Source organism: Ursus americanus, chromosome 33, assembly GCF_024610735.1.
Source record: "Ursus americanus isolate L20-20 chromosome 33, mUrsAme1.1.p, whole genome shotgun sequence".
Classification (NCBI taxonomy): Eukaryota; Metazoa; Chordata; class Mammalia; order Carnivora; family Ursidae; genus Ursus; species Ursus americanus.
The window spans coordinates 24,737,135-24,758,384 of NC_142159.1; the positions used below are offsets into that span (position 1 = coordinate 24,737,135).

General features: G+C 39.4%; 1 protein-coding gene across 5 annotated transcripts in view; it reads left to right on the forward strand.

The window, feature by feature from the left end:
* RERE (arginine-glutamic acid dipeptide repeats) overlaps positions 1–21,250 on the forward strand; it is a 409,563-nt gene that overhangs the window by 236,001 nt on the left and 152,312 nt on the right. For all 5 annotated transcript variants that reach the window (XM_045803582.2, XM_045803583.2, XM_087858422.1 and 2 more), the window contains 3 exons: positions 4,404–4,509; positions 6,129–6,225; positions 19,170–19,274. In XM_045803582.2, the coding sequence (XP_045659538.2) occupies positions 4,404–4,509; positions 6,129–6,225; positions 19,170–19,274 (308 nt within the window). The remainder of the gene's footprint in view (positions 1–4,403; positions 4,510–6,128; positions 6,226–19,169; positions 19,275–21,250) is intronic.

Genomic DNA, 21,250 nt, shown 5'->3' on the forward strand with positions numbered 1-21,250 from the left:
AAGAATCCACTAATTTAACCCAGAATCAACTACTCTCCTTGTTTACACAGTCATCCTGGGAAACCTTACTGTAAGCACACTGGACACATTCCTTTGTGGTGTTTTTTTCTTAGAGCTGGTGCTTCCTGCTACCTGTACAGTCAGATAGTCAGTCAGATCTCTCTCTCTCTCTCTCTAAAGATAAAATGGTGGGAAATTATTTACTTCTCGGTGGGTTCTTTGTACCCAGAAGTATACCCCAGGGTGCCTTCACCTGGGAAGCTTCTCACCACTTCCCTCTTCACTCAGCATTCTGTTTAAAATGTGTCATTTATAACCACTTTGACCTTTATGGAATTGTACAGTTATATCACTAGCTGGTAATGAGGCCTATTTGTTAAAAATACTTGATATGCTTCTCAAATTGTTGCAGAAGTGGAGATTCTTCCCCCCTACTTTGCTACATGATTTATTTTTGTATTGCTCTTACCCCCTTAATTTTGTATCTGTGGAAAAGCAAAATACATAAGTAAACCTCTTGTAGCTTGGTTCCTGTCTGTAGATAGTAATATCCAACACTGAGAGCCGGTTCACTCTGCTCGTGTTCATTTATTTAACCCTCACAGCTGAATGTGGTAGAAGCTATTATTTCCCCTCATTTTATGTGTGAGAGAAGTGAGACTTAGAGAAGTCATTTGCCCAAATCAGTTGCAAAACCCTGATTCATACGTAGGTGGTTTGGGCTAAATCAGGTGATCTCTAAGTTTACTTTTGCTTTCAATTTTCTGTGATTCTGAGCAGCAGTCTTTGTCTAACGAGTAGCGGGAAGAACACAAAGATATCCTGTGGTTAATATTGGGCGGCACCTGTGTGTCTAAGGCAGCTTTGGGAGGATTTACTGGCAGAGGGGGTGCGCTGCTCTGTTCCCTTTTGCTGTTGCTCACTGCAACTGCTTCCAGGAAAGATGGCATTTTAATTTGTAAAACCTCTTTAGGATGGTAATGTTAGCTGGTGCCATTATGTTGGTGTAGAGAAAACAGGAAAGGCTCTCCCCCAGCCCCACTGTATGTACTGATTTTGTCTGGGGAAGAAATCTAGATGTCAGTGTACAAAATGAAATGCGACCCTAGAAATCATGTTGTTCTCCCCTTCATTTGTCTGGGTCTACTAAGGTTGTCCCCAGCTAACTAGTGATTGCAGACAGGACTAGAAGCCTAGATTATTTAATTTTAGTCTAGTACTCTCTGAAATAGCACACTGCCTCCTTTTATAGATGTTTAATCTTTAACTTCCAGGCCTATTTAGGAAGATTATGTCTCTCACAGCGACTTAGTTTTGTTCAGAACTTTTGTTTACTTTGAATCAATCTTTTGTTCTGTTGTATCCAGAATTAAGATTCTGGAGTCTTTTTTTTAACGCAATGCTGCCACTCCCTGGTGATTAGGTAGTACTGCATTAGGAAATCCGATGGGCTTTCACCTGCCTTTGTAACTGCCTCTGGTACTAGGAGTCGTAAATCTAGGTACAAATAAACCAGAGCAGTAATTGTGTGTGTGTGTGTGTGTGTGTGTGCGCGTGTGTGTGTGATCATTAAGTATGCGAGAGTCAGAAGTTAACATAGATATTAAACCTCAAAAGGTAGCCCGAATTGCTGGCTTGGTTCTGAAAAATAGACATTATATGATTGCCAGTTAGGGTACCTTTAAAAGCTAATTTCAGTTGTCCCTCAGATTTTCGGACAGCTTAGATGTGTTAAAGAAACACACGGAAGTACAGATTTCAGAACATGGTTGCTAAGACTGCTAGGAGATCTGAATTCCTTTGAGCCCTGTTAAGTAGTTCATTACTGTGAGCATTGAGGCATCCATTAGTGTTGAGGGACTGGAGATCTCTGTCATCTCTTGAAAGAAACCATATTCTCATAAAGAAATAACTTCTACGGTTCTTAGCAAAGTTCCTGAAATTTTTCTGTGAAGCACTGGTTATGGCCACCTACTAACAGAAAACTGAGTGCCTGCTCAGTTCCAGATGCTTTTCCATCTTTCTCCTTCTTTCAGTCATCTGTTAGGTAGGTTTCAGTATTCCCATATTACAGAAAAGGGGAGGCTCAGAATGTCTTAATTAACACGCCCACAGTCATATTAGCTAGAAGGTGGTGAAGATGGGGTTCAAACCCAACTTTTGACAGACTTTACCGTGTTCTCACCTACATTCCATGTTCCCTTCTGGTAGTGCTTAAACCGGGTTTTATTCTCACCATTCTGGTTTAGCTTTCCTTAAAAAAGAAACTGTTAGACCATTGGTTTTCAGGGGGTGGGGGGAGTAATTTTTTCCCCTCAGGGAATAGTTGGCAATGTTGGAGACATTTCTTTGGTTGTCCCAGTGAGGGAGGGGTGCCCCCTGGCATTTAGTGGTTGGAGGCCAGGAATGCTGCGAAGTGTCAAGCAGTGCACAGGATAGGCACCCACAGCACTTTCTGGACCCAATATCAGCAGTGCTGAAGGTGAGAACCTCTTCTGGGACAGTGTATTAGCTTAGGCGAGTTTATCCTTGAGTACCTCCTGACAGCCTCCGCCCCTCCCCTGGTTTGCCTCATCCTGGCCCTGCTGTTTATCGCTGTGCCTCGGAGGGAAACTCTCGTCTTTTAGCTGCTTTCTCATGACCTGCTGTGTTGCCCCTCACTGCCTGGGTATTTGGCCAGCAACAGAGATAGAGGACCCCACTTGTCCAGAGAAAAACCCACTAACGGCAGGATTCCAGTTCTTCTCCATACCATGCAGAACGTTTTCCTGTGCTGCATGCAGATGGACCATGGGTACGTCTAGTGCTTCCTCTATCTTTTCTCTATCTTTGTGTCTTCCTCAGGTCTCCTTTGCCTAAAAAGTATCCATTGAAATCTTTCCCATCTCCCCCCCACCCCCAGGTCAGCTGTTACCTCTGTCATAATCCTCTGCAGGGAGTAATTGCTCTTGTGTATAAACTCTTGCATGTAACATTTATTCTTTTTATGTAACACTGATTAATCCTCATTTTCCACCTTTAGTATAAACAGCATAGAATATAAAAGTGCAAAATGGATAAAAACTAAAAAGTACCCATTATGTAGGTTTATTCTTTGTGTACAGTCTGTTTTATTCAAACCAGTAATGATGCCCTGTTTTCGTAGGCCTGTCTGTCTGACACAGTTAATGATAAAGTGTGAACCCTGGTGTTGGTGATACTCACTTTGGAATAGCACTTCTTCACATTTGAGTTCGTCAGGACTTCGGCAGTTCTTTTATTTCTAGTAAAGTGGCTTAAGTATTTCAGTGAACGTTTTTGTTGTTGGTTTGTTTTTGAAAGCCTTTCTGGTCTTTTAGTGAAGACTATATATACATACCTCTCATTTAAGCAGAAAGAGTCTTACTTTATTAAAGAAGACTTCTTTGACATATTTTAGAGTTGGTCATCTCCTTCATAAACATGAGACGTGTCTTGAATTTTAGTTCTCATTCATTTCTCACTCACCTCTGACCTGTGATGACAAGCTGGATGCTGCTCAGAGGAACGATATTGCAGTCACCTTGGGAAGGTCTCTGAAGGCCCTCACCTGGGTTAAAAAACAACCAGGTGCACAGTCTCTCTCAGGCTGTAGCCCCATCGCCTTCAAACAGAAAGGTAGCATTATTCTTCCTTTATTCTTTGAATGAACCAGGAGCAAAGTTAACTTGTGGGGATAACATGGCTAAGTGTCCCACAGACATTTAGGGTCCCTGATCATCGTAGGACTCTATTATTCATAAATATTTATGGACAAGTTTTTCCATTCTCTGGGAATTTGAAGATAAATAAAATAGGGTCCCTGCTCCATGGACTGCTAGTGCCTTCACCATTACCCACAGTTTGTGTGTTGGTTTGCCCCAGTACTGCAAGTCAGGTGGCAGTACTGTGGAGGGGGATGTAGTTCAGTCTGGGAGATTGGCACACCGTGGACAGATGACTTTGTGCCAGGCCTTGCAGGGTTTTTTCTAACTTATTGCCCTTAATGGCCTTGACATTGTGCTGACACAATTTAAGAATATTTACCAAATTGATTAAGAGTTCAGATAGAAGGATGTATTCATGTGGTTTTGTATAGTTAATGCTAAATAACATAATACTGAATGAATTACTTAATCAAACTGGGGAGATTTATAGGTTCAGGTTTGGCTCCTTTGGTTTCTTGGAATAAGCGTTTTGAGCGATAGGGTTAGAGGGTGCTATGGCTGGGATTAAAAACACCTTTGACCTCTTCTTTAGCTTATGTATTTTGTGGTCCTGGTGGTAATTGTGAGTCTCCCTCTCTGCTTCTCCACCTGTTTACAGGGGCTTTTGATCATGGGTATGGTGTACACCTGTGGGCACCCGAAATCCTGTTCCTAATGCTGTTAGATTTTCCTTTTCAGAGTAAGAGGGACCATCTACTCATGAACGTCAAATGGTACTACCGTCAGTCTGAAGTTCCAGATTCTGTGTACCAGCATTTGGTTCAGGATCGGCATAATGAAAATGGTAAATATGTCCTGGTTTGATTTCTACGTTTTCTTAGCTTTGGACAAGGCTGTTTCTAAAGACAATCATTAAATGGAGATAAGCACTACAAAAAATTGTCTCTGAAAAAGCTTTTTGTAACTCTAAGGACATTACTGGAATGTTTATTTATTTATTTACTTTTGCTGAGTTCTTTCATTATTTTTGCCTCAAAAAAACCCCAAGCAACCAGAGAGATGTGCCAATAACATCTTCCCCTTAAACTTGGAATAGAGATAGGTCTTTGGAAACAATAGTAATTTTATTTTTTCTCCCCTGATATTACTTTTTCTCCCCTGATATTACTTTTTCTCCCCTTATGATGAACTAATAATACTTAAAACACTAAGGTTATGTTTTATTTCTTTTTTCCTTTTCGATAATCTGCATGATTACACTTCTGCATTCAGGGCTGTGAACTTCAGTTTTGAAAGCATAGCTTTCCTGAGTGATTTGGGATTCAGTTTGCATCTTGACTTTCAGAATAATCAGGAAGGTAGTTCAGAGCATCTTTTATTTTTTCTTGCTCTGGCATTGTAGTTTCTACCCAGTAATTTTATTGACACATGAGATATGCACATAAAATGTATCTTGCATTCGTTCAGATGTATAATTGTGCATTTTTATTGATCTTTTGGAGCGGTGCTGGGCCTCATGCTAGCTGACCCACATTTGTTACCCATTAATCATATGAGTTAGAGTTGGTCACTGCCCACATTCAGCTGAGGAAATTGAGATAGAGATGCTCAAGGAGTTGCCAGGTGACATGTCTTCTAAGTGGTCCCAGCCAGGCTGGGATCCAGCGTGGTCAGCCCTGATGTCTGCTCTCTTCCCACTTGTCCACACTGCTTTTGGTGATAGGTTTTGAGTCAACAAAGGAGTAATCAAACACAGTTTTAAAGAATGATTTTTTTTTTTTGAAGATTTATTTATTTATTTGAGAGAGTGAGCGAGAGAGCATAAGCAGGGGAACTGGCAGAGAGAGAGAGAGAGAGAGAGAAGCAGGCCTCCCGCTGAGCAGGGAGCCCGATGTGGACCAAGCTCGATCCCAGGACCCTGGGATCTTAGCTGAAGGCAGACACTTAACTGACTAAGCCACTCAGGCACCCCAAGAATGATGTTCCTTTATAACTCACTAGTTTTTTTTCCTTCTTTGAAGCTATAAAAATTTCTGTTAAAACAGTTAAATTATGGTTCCTAATTAAAAATAGTAACTTGGTTATTTTTTTCAACAGAAACAGAGTGATTTCACTCCATCCTGGAATATATAGCAATAAGAAATTAAAATGGACAGGATCACTAAATATTTCAGTAGTTTACAAGTTTGTTAAAATGTGGTGGTTGTTTCTTCTTCTTTTTTTTTTTCCTTCTTTTTTCATTAATTGCTTAATGCATTTCAGCAAAGTGTGGAGACTCAGTAAAGGGTGTAAAACATACCCAACAGGATACTTTATTCCTGTTGTTATTCCTCCTGACCAGACCTGCTTATTTATTGTACTTTCTTTAGTGGCAGGTGAACCTGAAAGAAGATTTTGCAAAAATTTTCCTAATTGTTTTGGGAGGCTCAATTTTAATACCTTCTTAATTAATTATTTTGACAGACTCTGGAAGAGAACTTGTCATTACAGACCCAGTTATCAAGAACCGAGAGCTCTTTATTTCTGATTACGTCGACACGTACCACGCTGCTGCCCTTAGGTAAGTGCCGGAGATGTGGTCCTTCCTGCGAAGGAACAATCGTCGAACACGGGAGGCAGGGAGTCTGAGCTGTTCCGACCTCTTTCGATAATCACGATATTAGTTAGACTACTCTTATGGTCTCAGTAAGCTAACACTCCAGGGTTAAGTTTGTGGATTATTGGGAATTCAGAGGTAGTACCTATATTTTCATTAATCTGGGTAGGGGAAAAAAAGCAACTTAAAAATTTTTTTTAATAGTTTTGTAGCTCTGTTTCCTTATTAGCATGCTGGTCTGAGAACTAGTATCCGGGCACTGTTTGCTAGAAAGTATTTAGGATGAAGTGTTACGATGGTCTACAGATTATTTTCTTAAGAATCAGTTACTTCTACTAGAAAAGATAGAGAAATGGGCAAAACAAATATGGCAGCATGTACTTAAGAGTCTAGGCAAGGTTTATAGGAAGCCTTATTGACCTGTTCTTTCACTTTTTTGTATGTATGAAAAATTTCCTACCAAAAAGCTGTGAGTAGGGAGAATATATTGAAGATTTTATTCTGAGTAAGGAGGTAATATTGCAGGTAGTCTTAAGTAATTATATGAAAAGTGACCATGAGCCACTGCTTTGTACTTTATGGTGTTTTCTGTCCCTTTTAGGAAAAGAACACTGAGATATATATCCTGGTGTATTTTGTATGTAAGTGGAAGGTGTTGGTCTTCTTAAGTAGTAGAGGAAGTAAGACGAGTAATATTTTTATAACTCTTTCCCAACTAGAAAGAATAAAGTGGTGGAAGACTACATTCTTTGTTAAAGAATAAAATTGGGGAAAAAAAGTCATAGGGATTTGCTTGCTTTTAACTTAGCTATAATGAGATAAAATAGTTTCTCTATTATATTGCTCAGATGGTATTCAGTAAAACCGTCTGGAGTTTCTTCTGCAAAGCTACCTAGCTAAGGCGAGTTATTTCAAGGCAAATTAGTAGCAACTTTTAGGGCAGGTTTGGGTAGATGTTTTGGACCAGATCATCTTTCATATGGTCCCCCTTGTGTAGCTACTCTGGTCAGCCATTATAGCGCAAAAATCATAGGCAACGTGTAAATAAATGAGGTGGCATACGCCAATAAAATTTTATTTATGGACACTAAAATTTGAATTTCATTTAATTTGCACATGTCAGGAGATATTACCCTTTTTTTGATTTTTTTTTTTAAGCCATTTAAAAATGTAAAAAGTATTTTTAGTTCTGGGCGGTATAAAACCGGCCAGATTTGGCTCAGGAGGGCCAGTGGACCACATTTGGCTCTGGAGCCATAGTTTGCCAATCCCTGCTGATTGGGTAGGAGTGTGTGTGGTTAGATTTGGCCTCTTACAGGACTTTAGATAAATTTAGAGAATTCCTGTGGTGTTTTAGAAACATCTTCCAAATTCCCACAAGCTTTTTATGTCTTTGTGGCAGTGACTTTCCAGTCTTACACACCAATGCTGAATAACGCAAGTGGAAGGGAGGGAGGGAGGGAGGGGCCGTTAAATTGTTAGTGAAGGCAAGTGGCTTGATCCCGGCATTCTTTCTTAACGTGCTATATGCTTTTCCCTCCTGTTTCCATACTGTGTCATTGGTTGAGTTACATGATTTTAAGCAATGTAGAGTTGAAGTTAAAACAAATAAATATGTGAGACATAACTCTGGTTATTTAATATGTTTTGATGTATTTGCTTAAAATGAATATATTTAACTGTTAGTGGCTCTTCAGATTTGTGGAGTCATTTTATACTATTTTACCCTTTCTACTTTTTAAAAATATTTTAAAAAGATTTTATTTACCTATTTGAGAGAGAGACACAGAGAGCATGAGCAAGGGGAGGAGCAGAGGGAGAGGGACAAGTAGACTCCCTGCAGAGCAGGCAGCAGCCCTATGTGGGGCTTTCTCCCAGGACTGTAAGATCATAACCTGAGCTGAAGTTAGACGTCTAACTTAACCGACTAAGCCATCCAGGAGCCCCTGTTTTACCCTTTTTAGAGGAACCAGTTGTCCCACATCATTCCAACTGGACCCAGTGAATGTACTTTAACTAGGTTTATAATCAGACACTTTCTGGAGATGCGTAACTCTGTGGTCACTGCCTCTTCTCTGGCCGTGGAAGGGCTGGAGTGCTGATGGTAATTCTTTGTCTTCTTTTCACTGTGGATGTGACTAGAACCCTTACTGATTCGTTTTTTCCTTCTGTGGTATTTTCTTTGAAGCGGCCATGAGGTGATTTCGTTATAGCTGTCACCTTAAATTTGATTTGTTAGCTCTTTGTGTGCCCTGATAATTGGATTTTTTTCCCTCATAGATGTAGATGATAGTGGTCACATAATTATTGAACTGGCCTGGTAGGTGCTCAGTAAATACTTGTACATGTATTGACGTTTGTCTGCATCTGAGCTCATATGTATGGTTCTTACCATTACTTAGTAATCTTGCCTGGTTCTCAGTTTTAGAGTGCTTGCTGTAAGTTCATCTCCCATAAAAGCAGCATTGAATGGTGCCCCCCTACCCCCGAATCTCTATTTGTTCCTTTTCTCTTTATCAAAACTAGATTACTTTGATTTGACTTAATTTAGTTTGATTAATTTATTTAGTTTTAAAGATTTTATTTATTTGAGGGGGAGAGAGAGAGAAAGAGAGAGAGAGAGAGTGTGTGTGTGTGTGTGTGTGGAGCCTGACATGACAGCAGGGCTCCATCCTAGGACCCTGGGATGATGTCCTGAGATGAATTCAGATACTTAACCAACTGAGACACCCAGGTGCCCCTAGATTACTTTAATTTTAAAATACGGCAGGGGGTGGTAGTGGAATTAACCTCTACCTTTTTTTTCTTTTAAAGATTTTATTTATTTATTTATTTATTTGAGAGAGAGTGCCAGTGGTGGGGGGGGGTGGGAGTAGAGGGGGGGAGAGAGCTTGATGTGGGTCTCAACCCCATGACCCTGAGACCACAACCCAAGCTGAAACCAAGAGTTGGACACCCAACTGACTGAGCCACCTAGGCACCCCAACCTTTAAATTTTTTTTCCCAGTTTTTCCTTCATTTACCCACAGAAAGAATTTTTTCTTCCTCTATAGCTATAAAGCAGTTCTGCCAAAAATAAAATTAGTTTTGAAAGAGACAAATAAAATAGTCCATAGGCACATGAAAAAGGATCAAATGAACATAGTGAACAAAACGTGGAGGAGAAATAAGAAAAAGAAAGACTGATTTTGTTAGTGCTTAGCACCCTTCTTGTCAAAGATCAAAGTGCTCAGTTGTGTGGATTCGCGGGACTCGGTAAATCTGAGGGGGCCCTGCCATCGCATTCCCTTAGGGGGAAACTGATGTAGAGCTTTCTCTTTCAAGCTGGTGCTAGGGTTGTGTTATAAGGGAGGACAGCGCTTTGTCCTTTAGCCACTGGGAATCAGACAGAAGACGGAATTCCTCTGCAGCCTATTCTGTGTTGAGATTATAGTATTTCCTTACCCAAATTAATTCACTTCCAGAGGAGACTGTGGGACCATCAGTTACAGAAACCTGTGTTGAGGTCCAGCATTACTGCTTGGCTGCTATTTTTAAATTCTTGCCTTGGCTGCCCCTCATCCTGCCTTTCAGGCTAAGGTTCTACTGCTGTTTGTTTTCTTTTCTTCATTACATTTATCAATAGCCATACAGTAAAGTTAGTATCTTGAGAGAAGTATGTTTGAGTTCTCCTTACTCCCTGGTATGTGTTTTTGGCCCTTGCTGATAAAATAGAAAAAACACCAGGTTGAAATGGGAAGACTTCAGTTTTTGTTGTTGTTGTTTTTAAGATTTATTTATTTGAGAGAGAGAGAGAATATGAGCACAAAAGCGGGGGGGGGGGGCAGATAGAGAGGGAGGGGGAGAGAATCTCTAGCAGACTCGCTGCCCAGTGTGAAGCCCGATGTGGGGCTCAGTCTCACAACCCTGAGATCATGACCTGAGCTGAAACCAAGAGTCAAACATTTAACAGACTGAGCCACCCAGGTGCTCTGAAATGAGAAGAGTTCTGTTTGAATCTTGGCTGTGCCACATAGTTTTGTGATCAAGGTCAAGTTTGTTAACTTTTGAGCCATCCTTTTGACAAACTCAAGGCCACATGATTAAGTGACAGAACCCTGAACCACATATCTTCTGGTTCTACATCCAGTAAGATAAGGGGTGTGAAAAAGTCTCTCAGAATGCCTCATACCCAATATAGCACGAGTAGTGCGTACAGTCATTGAATCAGAATTGGGACTTAGAGCATAAAAGGGAGAAAAGAAAAAGTAAAATTAAATGTAATTCTGTACCGAGTTATTGATGGCACAATTACTCAACATCCATTTATTTTATTTTTTCTGTTGCCCTTTGGCTGAGTTGATTGGATACTTTGATTACTTCAGGTATGGGAGGAAGAGTTTAGCTCGAGGAACCATCTCTAGATGCTCTAAGAATGAGCAGATAAACCTGCTCTGAGAACAAGAAGATAAATTTTATTACACTAATGTAATAAAAACACTAAATAAAAATTATTGCTTACAATTTGTTTGCTGTGTTACTTTTTTCACCCTAAGGATCATGTTTTATTGATGACCAGAGAAAGGATCTAGAGAGATTGCTTTGTGATTGGACCATGAACATGTGACCTGGCAGTGTTTTCGGCTTTACTGTTCACCTGTAGCATTGAATTCCCAAGTATCATAAATGTCTCAACGACTTAAGGGCTGTTTCCCAACTTTCTGATTATCTGCTTCTTCAGAGAATCACTTAGAAAAAAAAAATATACTCAGGTAGGTCAGGTGACATCTTAGCTAGGAATTTGTCTTAGAGGAATATGTTTTAGAGTGAGTTTTCTGGCAGCCTCCTGGGGCCAAGAAACCCTGAACTGGCTCTGCAGAGCTTCTAATCTTCCCCCTTTTCATTCTGAATTAATTGATCTCTTTACTTTGTTACGGGCCTTTAGGATCATCCAGGTAGTGATTGGTACAGACTCATTACATCTTTGTGCAGTTCTCCAGCCATTCTCAGCATTGAGACAGGTCCTTTAGCTCCTGAGAGTTCCCTGTGGAGCTTCATGCTGCCTCGGAGCTTTTAGTTTTACAGTTCCAAGATCATTTCCTGGCTTTAATCAACTGTTGTTTTATATGTGAAATAACTTCGATCTTCAGCATTTTTATTGTTTTGTCTGTACGTGCTTAGTACTTCATTAGACACCATAACTTAACAGTCATTTTATTTATTGGCTCATTCATCATTTAACAAGTCATTGAGCTGCTAATTGGGGGAGGGCTCTGAGGTGCTGGAAGCACCTGCCAGAACAATATATTCTCTGCTCTTGAGTACATCTCAGTCCTGTAAAAATTCTTTTATCTGGAGCTACTCGTAGACACACAGAAAAGTTGTAAATACTGCATTTCCCCCGGTCTTCCTCAGTGTTAACATCGGGTGACTGTATACAGTTGTCAGAACCAGGAAATTAGCATTAGTACCATACAGTTGAACTGAAGACCCTTTTGAATTTCACTAATATCTTACCCCATTCAGGCTGCTGTAACAAAATACCATAGACTTGGGTGGCTTGTAAACAACAGAAATTTATTTCTTACCGTTCTGGAAGCTGAAAGTCTCTGAGATCAGAGTACAGCATGTTTGAGTTCTAGTGAGAACCCTCTTCTAGTTTACAGACTGCCGACTTCTTGTATCCTTGCATGGCTAACAGCAGAGAGGGAAGGCAAGCTTCCTGTCCAACACCACAAGAGTCATCTTATTGTGCCTCTTTTTGCAGCTTTTTTCTTCAGCCGCGAAAAATTCTGTTCCTATTGTTAAAATATAATATTTTTATTTTCTTCAAGAATACGTATAGTTTCAGAATTTGTAACTCATGTCCCTGTGAGAAACAGATTTACTGACTAAATTTTTGTCTTTAGTCCTGAAATATATTGGCAAGATAGCATTTTCCAACGTTGCTTAGGTCAGTTCTGTTTTTTCACACCTCCTTATATGTGGCTGTGTTACCCGTTTGTAATAGAGTTAGGTTCATGTGTGGGACTTTGCGTTCCACTTCTAGCTCCTCCTGGTTGATGTGGACTGTTGTTAAGTTTTGGGTATGTGAGGGTGTGTGGACTATGGCTGTGCTTCTGAGGGTCAGGGCCATGGACAGTCATGTAGTTGTCAACTCTCTTACCATGGTTCCATTCCCCACCTCTTTCCTACCCACCTATTATTGGTAACCGATCGCTTTGCTTCTTAGTTTATCCCTCCTGCATATTTTCCTTTCAAATGAGCAAATACATGTCTGTGTTCTTATAACCTCTTCATTCTTATATGAAGGGTAGCATCCTACAGATATGCTTTTGTGTTTGCTTTTTTTTACTTAATGTTATGTTTTGGAAATTGCTCCGTATCAGTTCATAGAGATCGTCCTCATTCTCTTACAGCTACATAGAACTGCACTGTGTGCCTGAACCACCGTTTACTTAGCTGCTGTCTTGTGAATGGTCATTTAGGTTGTTCCCAGGATGTTTCAGTTACAAATGATGCTGCAGTGAATATCCTAGTGCATATGTGGTTCCTTATTGTTAGATGTGAACCTTCAGGGTGGCTTCATCGGAGAGAGATTGCTGGGTTGAAAGGCGTATGTATATGTGGTTTTCCTCCAGAGAGCATATGCCAATTTGCACTCCCTCTGTTTCCCCAATAGAATGTGGTTTTATTTTTTAAAATTGTGCCAGTCTGATAGGTGAGAAACAGTATCTTGGTATTCTGCTTTATTTTGCTAACAGTGAGTGAGTTTGAGCATTTTTTCTTTATGTTTGAAGGATACTTTCGTCTTTTTCTTGTGAATTATCTGTTCATGTCATTTCCTTTGGGTTTTTTTTTGTCTTTCTGTCTATAAAAGTTCTTTACATTTTCTCTTGTATATGTTGCAGATGTTTGCTCCCACTCGTCAGTTTTCTTTTACAGTTTAAAAAAAAATTCTGCAAAACTTACTTTCACCTAGTCAGATTTGGCGGTCTTTTTATTTATTCCCTCAGGCCTTTGAGTCCTACTTAGAAAGCCTCTCCGTGCACCAGATTTACAGAGGAGTTCTACCCAGTCGTCCCAGTGCCGTTTATTAAAAAGCCTATCTTTCCCTCAGTGGCTCACGATGCCACCTTTGTCATAGGTTACTGTGTGTATTCCAGACTTGTTCTGTCGTCTGTTGTCTGTTTATGTGCCACTGCCATGCTCTTTTAATTGTAGAGGCATTGTAATATTTTTTACCGTAATACTGATTGTTTCCCCTTTCTCAGTTATTTGTTTTTCTTACGAATCTTCGTAGTAAAGTGTTTCATTCCATTAATTGATAATTAATTGATAGCATTGAATTTATAGATCAAACTATGGAAAATGCCATGTTGAGTTTTCCTATCCGAGAACAAGGGGATGTTTTTCCATTTGTTCATGTTTACTTTTGTGTCGCTCAGGAGTATTTAAGGATTTTCTTCATAGAGATGTTCCCATTCTTGTTACACATTTATTTCTATGCATTTAATCTTACAGACGTACATTGAACTCTGTACCCTAGTAATAAAGAATACACATTCTTTCTATGTACCTTGGCACATTCTCAAATTCATCATGTGTTAGATCACAAAAAACATTTATCTCATGAAAAGGCGATAAAACTGTAGTTTACAAACAAAGACAAAGAACAGAAAGCCCCTTTCACTTGGAAATTTGAAACTTCCTCTTTCTTAACTGTGGAGAACACCCTGATGGTCACCGGAGGGAGGGGGGATATAGGGGGTGGGGATTTAAGGGACACTCATCGTGATGAGCACTGAGTAACGTATAGAACTCTTGGCTCACTATATCGGGCACCTGAAACGAATATACCACTGCATGTTAACTATACTGCAATTAAAATAAAAAACTTAAAAAATAAAGCTTCCTATTGAACAACTCCTGAGTAGAAGGGGAAATAAAACTGAAATTAAAGAAATTTTTAAAAACAACAGTAAAAATACTGTGTACTAGAAGCTGCAGCATGCATTTAAAACACTGATCAAAGGGCACCTGGGTGGCTCAGTTGGTTAAGCGACTGCCTTTGGCTCAGGTCATGAATGATCCTGGAGTGCCAGGAACGAGTCCTGCGTGGGGCTCCCTGCTCAGCAGGGAGTCTGCTTCTCCCTCTGACCCTTCCCCCCTCATGTGCGCGCTCTCTCTCCCTCTCTCAAATAAATAAATAAAATCTTAAAAAAAAACACTGATCAAAGGAAAGCTAGTTACGTTAAACACATCAATTTAAATGAAAAAACAAAATTAAACGATTGAGTCCCCAGCTTCAATGATAAAAAGAATAACAAAAAAAGGTAGAAGCGAGGCTTACAGCAGTTCCACTTCACCGTGGGGAGGCAGAGGCACTGATGAGGAAGTGACATCAGTTGTCACACATACAACAACTATTTAGGGAACTGTGTGGAGCGATATTCTGAAAACACCGTAAATGAGTCCAGGTGAATCATAGAAAGTGTTCAGATAACCCCTAGGAAGGCAAGACAAACAGAAGAATGAAAAACAGAAGACACTTTAAAAAAAATTCTATACCTGTCATTAGTCAAATGGCTCACAGTTGACAAGGTGCTGACTCTGTCTCCAGATCTTTCTTTCCCTTTGTGCTCAGGCAAGGGTGATGACCAAAGCTGTTGGTAGGCCTGCTGCTCTAAGCATTCTGTGCATTGCATGTGCCTGGGAATCTACAGAGACTTTCCCAGTTACAGATAGTTTTGATGGAATGAATTTCTGGGCCATATTTCCATTTATATTTTTTCCTTGTGTAAGGTGGTTCTTTTCCTGCTCCTTCATCCCCTTCAGATCGCCTCATCCCACCAATTGGGACACTTACCAAATGGTGCCGTGCCCAGGGTGGAACTGTGGGGCACCACACCAAGGAATACCAAAATGAGTCCAGCAGGAAGCCTTGTTTCTGATGAATGAAAGGCCCCTTAAATAGGGCACTTCCCAGTCTTTAGTTATATTTCTTTTCTTTTTTTTTTAAGATTTTATTTATTTGACAGAGATAGAGACAGCCCGCGAGAGAGGGAACACAAGCAGGGGGAGTGGGAGAGGAAGAAGCAGGCTCATAGTGGAGGAGCCTGATGTGGGGCTCGATCCTATAAAGCCAGGATCACGCCCTGAGCCGAAGGCAGACGCTTAACCGCTGTGCCACCCAGGCGCCCCTTTAGTTATATTTCTGTTAACAGTGAAGCATCCCATTAGAAATGGGGTGTGTATAGGACCTTGGAGGCTCTGAAACTGGAGCCTGATGTGGGGCTCCATCTAAGGACCTGAGCTGAAACCAAGAGTCGGATGCTTAGTTAACCGCCTGGATCCACCCAGGTGCCCCAAGAATAGCAACTTTAAACAGCTGTAGTTACGTGCTAGTGACTCTTGTTTTATTTTCCCCTAATACTTTAAATATATTTATATAGTAAAATGCACATTTAAAGTTTATATTTTTATGAATTTTGATAAACTTGTTTGACCGTGAACAAGACATTGAATATTCCTGTCATCCCAGAATGTTCTCTTAAGCTACTCTCCTCTCAGAACTTCCCACCCAGAAGCAACCATTATTCTGATTTCTCTCACCATAAATTACTTTTGCCTGTTTTAGAAATTCATTCAATAGAAATGGAGTCATACAGTATATGCCTTTTGTGTGCCTGGCTACTTTTACTCAGCATTTAGTATTTGAGACTTTTTCTCTGTGATGTGCTATGTATCAGTACTTCTTTCCTTTGTATTGTTGTGAAGTATTTCATTTTACAAATATATAATGATATTTTGCCCATTTCCTTATTGATGGACATTTGGATTGTTTCAGGCTAGTATGAATAAAAGCTGTTATACAGCAAAAAAGCACAGAGAAAGAAAATAGAAATAAAAACAGAAATTAATGAGGAGAAAAACATTAAATCTAATTAATCAGATCCTTTAAAATTTTAATATCTCATTAAAAATGACATTATGACCAATTGGGATTTATTCCAAAAATACAGAGAGACTATTAGAGACTCTGCTAATGTTGTATACCATATTGTTACATCTGAGGGGAAACAAAACCCCTTATCTCTAAAGCAGTGATTATTTCTAAAGCTAGTATCATATCTAATAGTAATACCTGAGAGACATTTCCACCAAGATCAGGAGCAAGGCAAGGGTGCCCACTGTTTCCATAACTTTCCACATTGTGTGAGAGGGTCAGTGTAATTCAAGTCCTAAGAAAGAGTAAAAGGCGCCTGGATGGCCCAGCAAGTTAAGCATCTGCCTGCAGCTCAGGTTGTGATCTCTGGGTCCTGGGATCGAGCCCCATGTGGGGCTTCCCAGTCAGTGAGGAATCTGCTTCTCCCTCTCCCTCTGCCTCTCCCCCTGCTTGTGTGCCCCCCACCAAGTAAATAAATCTTTAAAAAAAAAAAAAAGAGTAAAGAAGATGTAAAACTATGTTTATTTGCAAACAACAGCTAACATACCTGGAAAACCTCAGAAAACCAATGATTAAACTGTATCAAATAATGAGTCAAGTAGCAGGATATAAAATTAGCATACAAAAACCAGTACTTTTCACATAATCAACTAGAAAGCAAATAGAGGACCTAGTGGTAGATGAGATTATCCATTACAGTTTCATGGTCATTTATCAGATGATATGCTTATGTTCCTGCCACTTCTGGCTTTCCCTAAACCAGCTGTGTTGTTGTCCCTATAGAACATTCGGCAATGTCTTTAGATGTTTTTGATTGTCACAATGATGAGTGTGTCTGCGATGGGGGCACTGTATCCAGGGATACTGCTAAGTACAGGACAGCCTCTGACAACAACAAATTATTCAGTCCAAAATGTCAGTAATACTGAGACTGAGAAACCCTTTCCTGAACAAAACATATCTGTTTTCTAGTGCCTGTGTTAGAATTGTGGGTTGGTAGGGTTTCTATACCTTTAACAAATACATTGATTAATTACTCAAGTTAAAGGGTACCCTTGAATATGAGTAATGATGAAGACTAGTAAAAGAGGAATCACTTTCCTCTAGTTACAGACAATGCTGGAAATAACTTACTTTGTACAGCACTTTGGTGTTTAAAGTTTCATAGAGTTCTTATTTGATCTCCTTAGTATGAGATGGGTATAGTAGGTGTTCTTATCCCTGTTTAGCTGATAAAGGAACTTAACCTATTTTTTCTAGGTTTCAGGGACTAAATCATGTCAGATTGATGGATAGTTAGTTTCAGAGTGAGTGCATTGTTTGTTCATTTGTAAAGGTGATCTTACCTGCTTTTTCTTTTCCAGAAGCTCATTTTAGTTCCAGCTACATACTAGAGATAGGTCCTGGGCCTGCAAAGTTGATTCCTAGTCCATATTTCCCTTTAATTGTATCTTGTTACTTATAAATCAGTGCTTCCGGTGGACTTTCTGAAATGATGGAAATGGTATATAAATCTGTGCTGTTCAGTATGGAAGCCACCGGCAACATGGGGCTATTTAAATTTACATTAATTAAGATTAACTAAAATTTAAAATCTAGTTTTCTTCAGTTGGACCAGATACATTTCAAGTGCTCAACAGCCCTGCATTATGTTATCAGTAGTTCCCAATAGGAACTTCAATAAATCAAAAGCATTTTTGTTTAATTTTTAAAATGGAGGTTGAGCCCCATCTTAGTTACCTTCTGCCCATTACTGAGGCTTTGGTCACACTGAGGCTTAGTTAGCTTCTTGCCATTAGGAAGGCTTATGCTCTGTGGAAAAGGAGGAAGTTGCTTTTTAATTTCTTCATAGGAAGCAAATGAATGTTATCCCCAGGTTGTTATCCCTCAGCTAGTTTCTTTCTCTAACACCTTGGTCGTTAGCTGCTGTGTATGTTGTTAAAGTGCCAACTCACGGGGTCCTCATGGGAATGGAATGCCTGTTGAAGTGGTAGGAATTCATTCCCCTGGAAGCATCCCGCGTGTGCTGCTGGTGTGCTGTTGATTCTCCAGTTCCACCTGCTATACTCACAGCCTGTGGCTTCCACTTGATGTTAAAGTTACCTTCTGGGACCACTAAGGGAATTGCTTAAAATCTCCCTGCCTCCTTGGGAACCCTGAAAATTCTCCCAACACGTGTGTGTGTGTGTGTGTGTGTGTGTGTGTGTGTGTGTGTGTGTGTGTGTGTTTTAAGGAGTTTGGCCATATTATAGAGTTTTCAACTATATTGTGGTTTAAATTGTGTTGGTAGACAAACCTGGAAATCTTACTGCTCTTTTTATTGCAATATTTCTGTGAGGAGATATTTTCCAACTTATGCTCATTTAACATGACCTGAAAATTTGAGAAGTGTGTGTTTATGTATTAGAGCCCATCTATGTATTTAAAAAATTAAAGCCTATCAGTTTTAAGTTCCAAGTCGTTTTATTTCTTGCACATTAAAAGAGAAGAAAAATATTTGACAGTTTTACATTCTGCCTATAGTAAAGTAAGAGGAAGAAAAGGCCCATTTTGTTTTGATGATTTAGAAAGGCTTTAGGCAGATTTTGTTGTTGTTGTTGTTAAGTAATTTAACTGTCGTTTAAATTTTTCCTGTCATTTTAGTTTAATATCCTTTCATCACAGCCCTGCCCTCAATTTACCTCTGTGGTTTAATTAATTCTATTCCATGACTAAAATGCTGAGGTAAATGCAGTTGAAGTTGTAGGTTGAAGCAGTCCTGAAACAAAAAAATACAACATTTGGACATTTTCTTAGTTCTTTTGGGAACTCCCAGTTTTTTGAATCGGTAATTATGGAGTCTGTAGCCATATTCTACATGTTTTTTGAGTAACATGGATTTAGTTTTATCTTTCCTTGCCTCTGTCCCTCCAGTAGTGTTTTGGTTTGCAAAGCAGTTGACAGTAATACTAATGTATTTTTTATGCTTGTTTATTTTCAGAGGGAAGTGTAACATCTCCCATTTTTCTGACATATTTGCTGCTAGAGAGTTTAAAGCTCGAGTGGATTCATTTTTCTACATATTAGGCTACAACCCTGAGACAAGGTAAGTGAGTTACTTGGACCCACTCAGTGAGAACTTTTGCTTTTCTCACGTGCATGCATCCGTGTAGGTGTGTTTACACATTTGGGTATATGCTAGTAAGATTTTAATAAACCAACTCCAAAGCCCAAAGTAAACCTCTTTGGAAGGAGTTCTAATTAATGTCTTTGGTGTCTAAAGCAGCTTATTGTTTGCTCTTGATTTTATTAAGAAAAGGAAAAGTGAGAAAATTTGGGTTTCAAGAGGGCAGGGCAAAGATGTACATTTAGTTGATCTGTGTTTTGAACTTAACTATGAATTGGCAGTTTATTACCCTACTGCACATTCTGTCTAGCCTTCCATGATACCATATTGAAAACTAGGACATTTTTCGTTAAAGATTTTATTTATTTGAGAGAATGAGAGCGCGTGGTCGTGCATGAACTGGGGGAACGGCAGAGAGAGAGGGAGAAGCAGACTCTCCGCTGAGCAGGGAGCCCGATGCAGGGCCCAGTCCCAGGACCCTGGGATCATGACCTCAGCCAAAGGCAGACGCTCAGCTGACTGAGCCACCTAGGCACTCCCGAAAACACTACGACATTACGGAAAATTTGTTGATTAGTCATCTGTTTTATTCATTTAGTAAAACCTCAGAAAGACTCATAGAAACATCTTTAGTAAGATTACTGGGATGAGATGGCTACATTCAGTTCTCAGCCATCTCAGTGAGATCTTTGTAACAGGTAGAATTATTACTTTTTAAGTGAGAAACAGTAGAATCAAAATAATTTAACAGAAAAAAATTCTTTATGTCTGTAGTAGATTTTAGTTTAACTTAGCACACGGAGGAACTTCTTTAAGAGTATGTGCGTTCATTTTTATTCTGCATCAATCATGCAACTACAATGGGTTAAGGATTTAAAAAGAAAAAGAAGAATGTTAGCTGGTGATCAAGTAGTTTGTGCTCAGGACATCCGAGACATAATCTATAGATATAAGGACTTAGAAAGAAAGAAAAGCTGCTTGGCCAAAGGAGGGTAGTAGAAGAGCTGTATTCAGAGTGATTTCAAGGTGGGTATTATTTTAGAGAAAACCTTCTCCTAGAGGATGCTGAGAAATTATATGTAAAACTTAGAAGGTTACTGTTCAGATAATCTAGGGTTAATAAAGGGCAGTGTATTCTTTGTCACAATCCTTAGAGGCTGCTTGAAGCTCTGTCGGCACATACATATTAGTGTTTCTCTCTGTGTATATTATAGACAACAACTGCAGGGGTGATAGTGTAAGGAATGGTCAGCTTTTAAAAAAATTTTAAATTCAATTAATTAACATATAATGTATTATTGGTTTCAGAGGTAGATGTCAGTGATTCATCAGTCTTATATAATATCCAGTGGTCACTTTTTTTTTTTTTAACTTTCCTGTATTTCCTTTAGAAAACAGTAAATTTGAGCTTTTGTTTTCTTTTTCAAAAGTATGCCCTGTGCCACTGATAGAGAAGCTGATCAGTGATAGTATTTCAGAGCATCCTGTATTTCAAAATGTTTATTTTACAGAATGGATTTATTGACTGCGTGGTCATATCTTGGATTTCTGTCTGGATGCAAAGGAGTCCATAATTCCAGTGATGCCATGTTGATTTAACTGTTTGATCAGTGGTTGTCACATTGCACAAGTTAGATTGTATCAGTGAATTGACTAAATAGCTTTTGTGTTTTAAATGTTTAGCTCTTGGATTCATAAGAAGCAACCAAATAATTTTTTTGCTAGTTTTGGTTATGTATCTGTTTTTTGCTGAATGCTCATTAAAAGTGATACCGTATAACTTAACTGTGTAAATAGAGACTTGCGCAAGTTCTGGTCTCATTTTTCAACGGGTGTTGCTGCCAGTCATTTAGAGTGATTCTTCCCATCGGTTATGTTTTCAAGAGTGGCTTAGGTATGCAGCAGCAGGATATCTGTCTCTCATCTGAAAAAACAACACCGAGACATGTTCATGG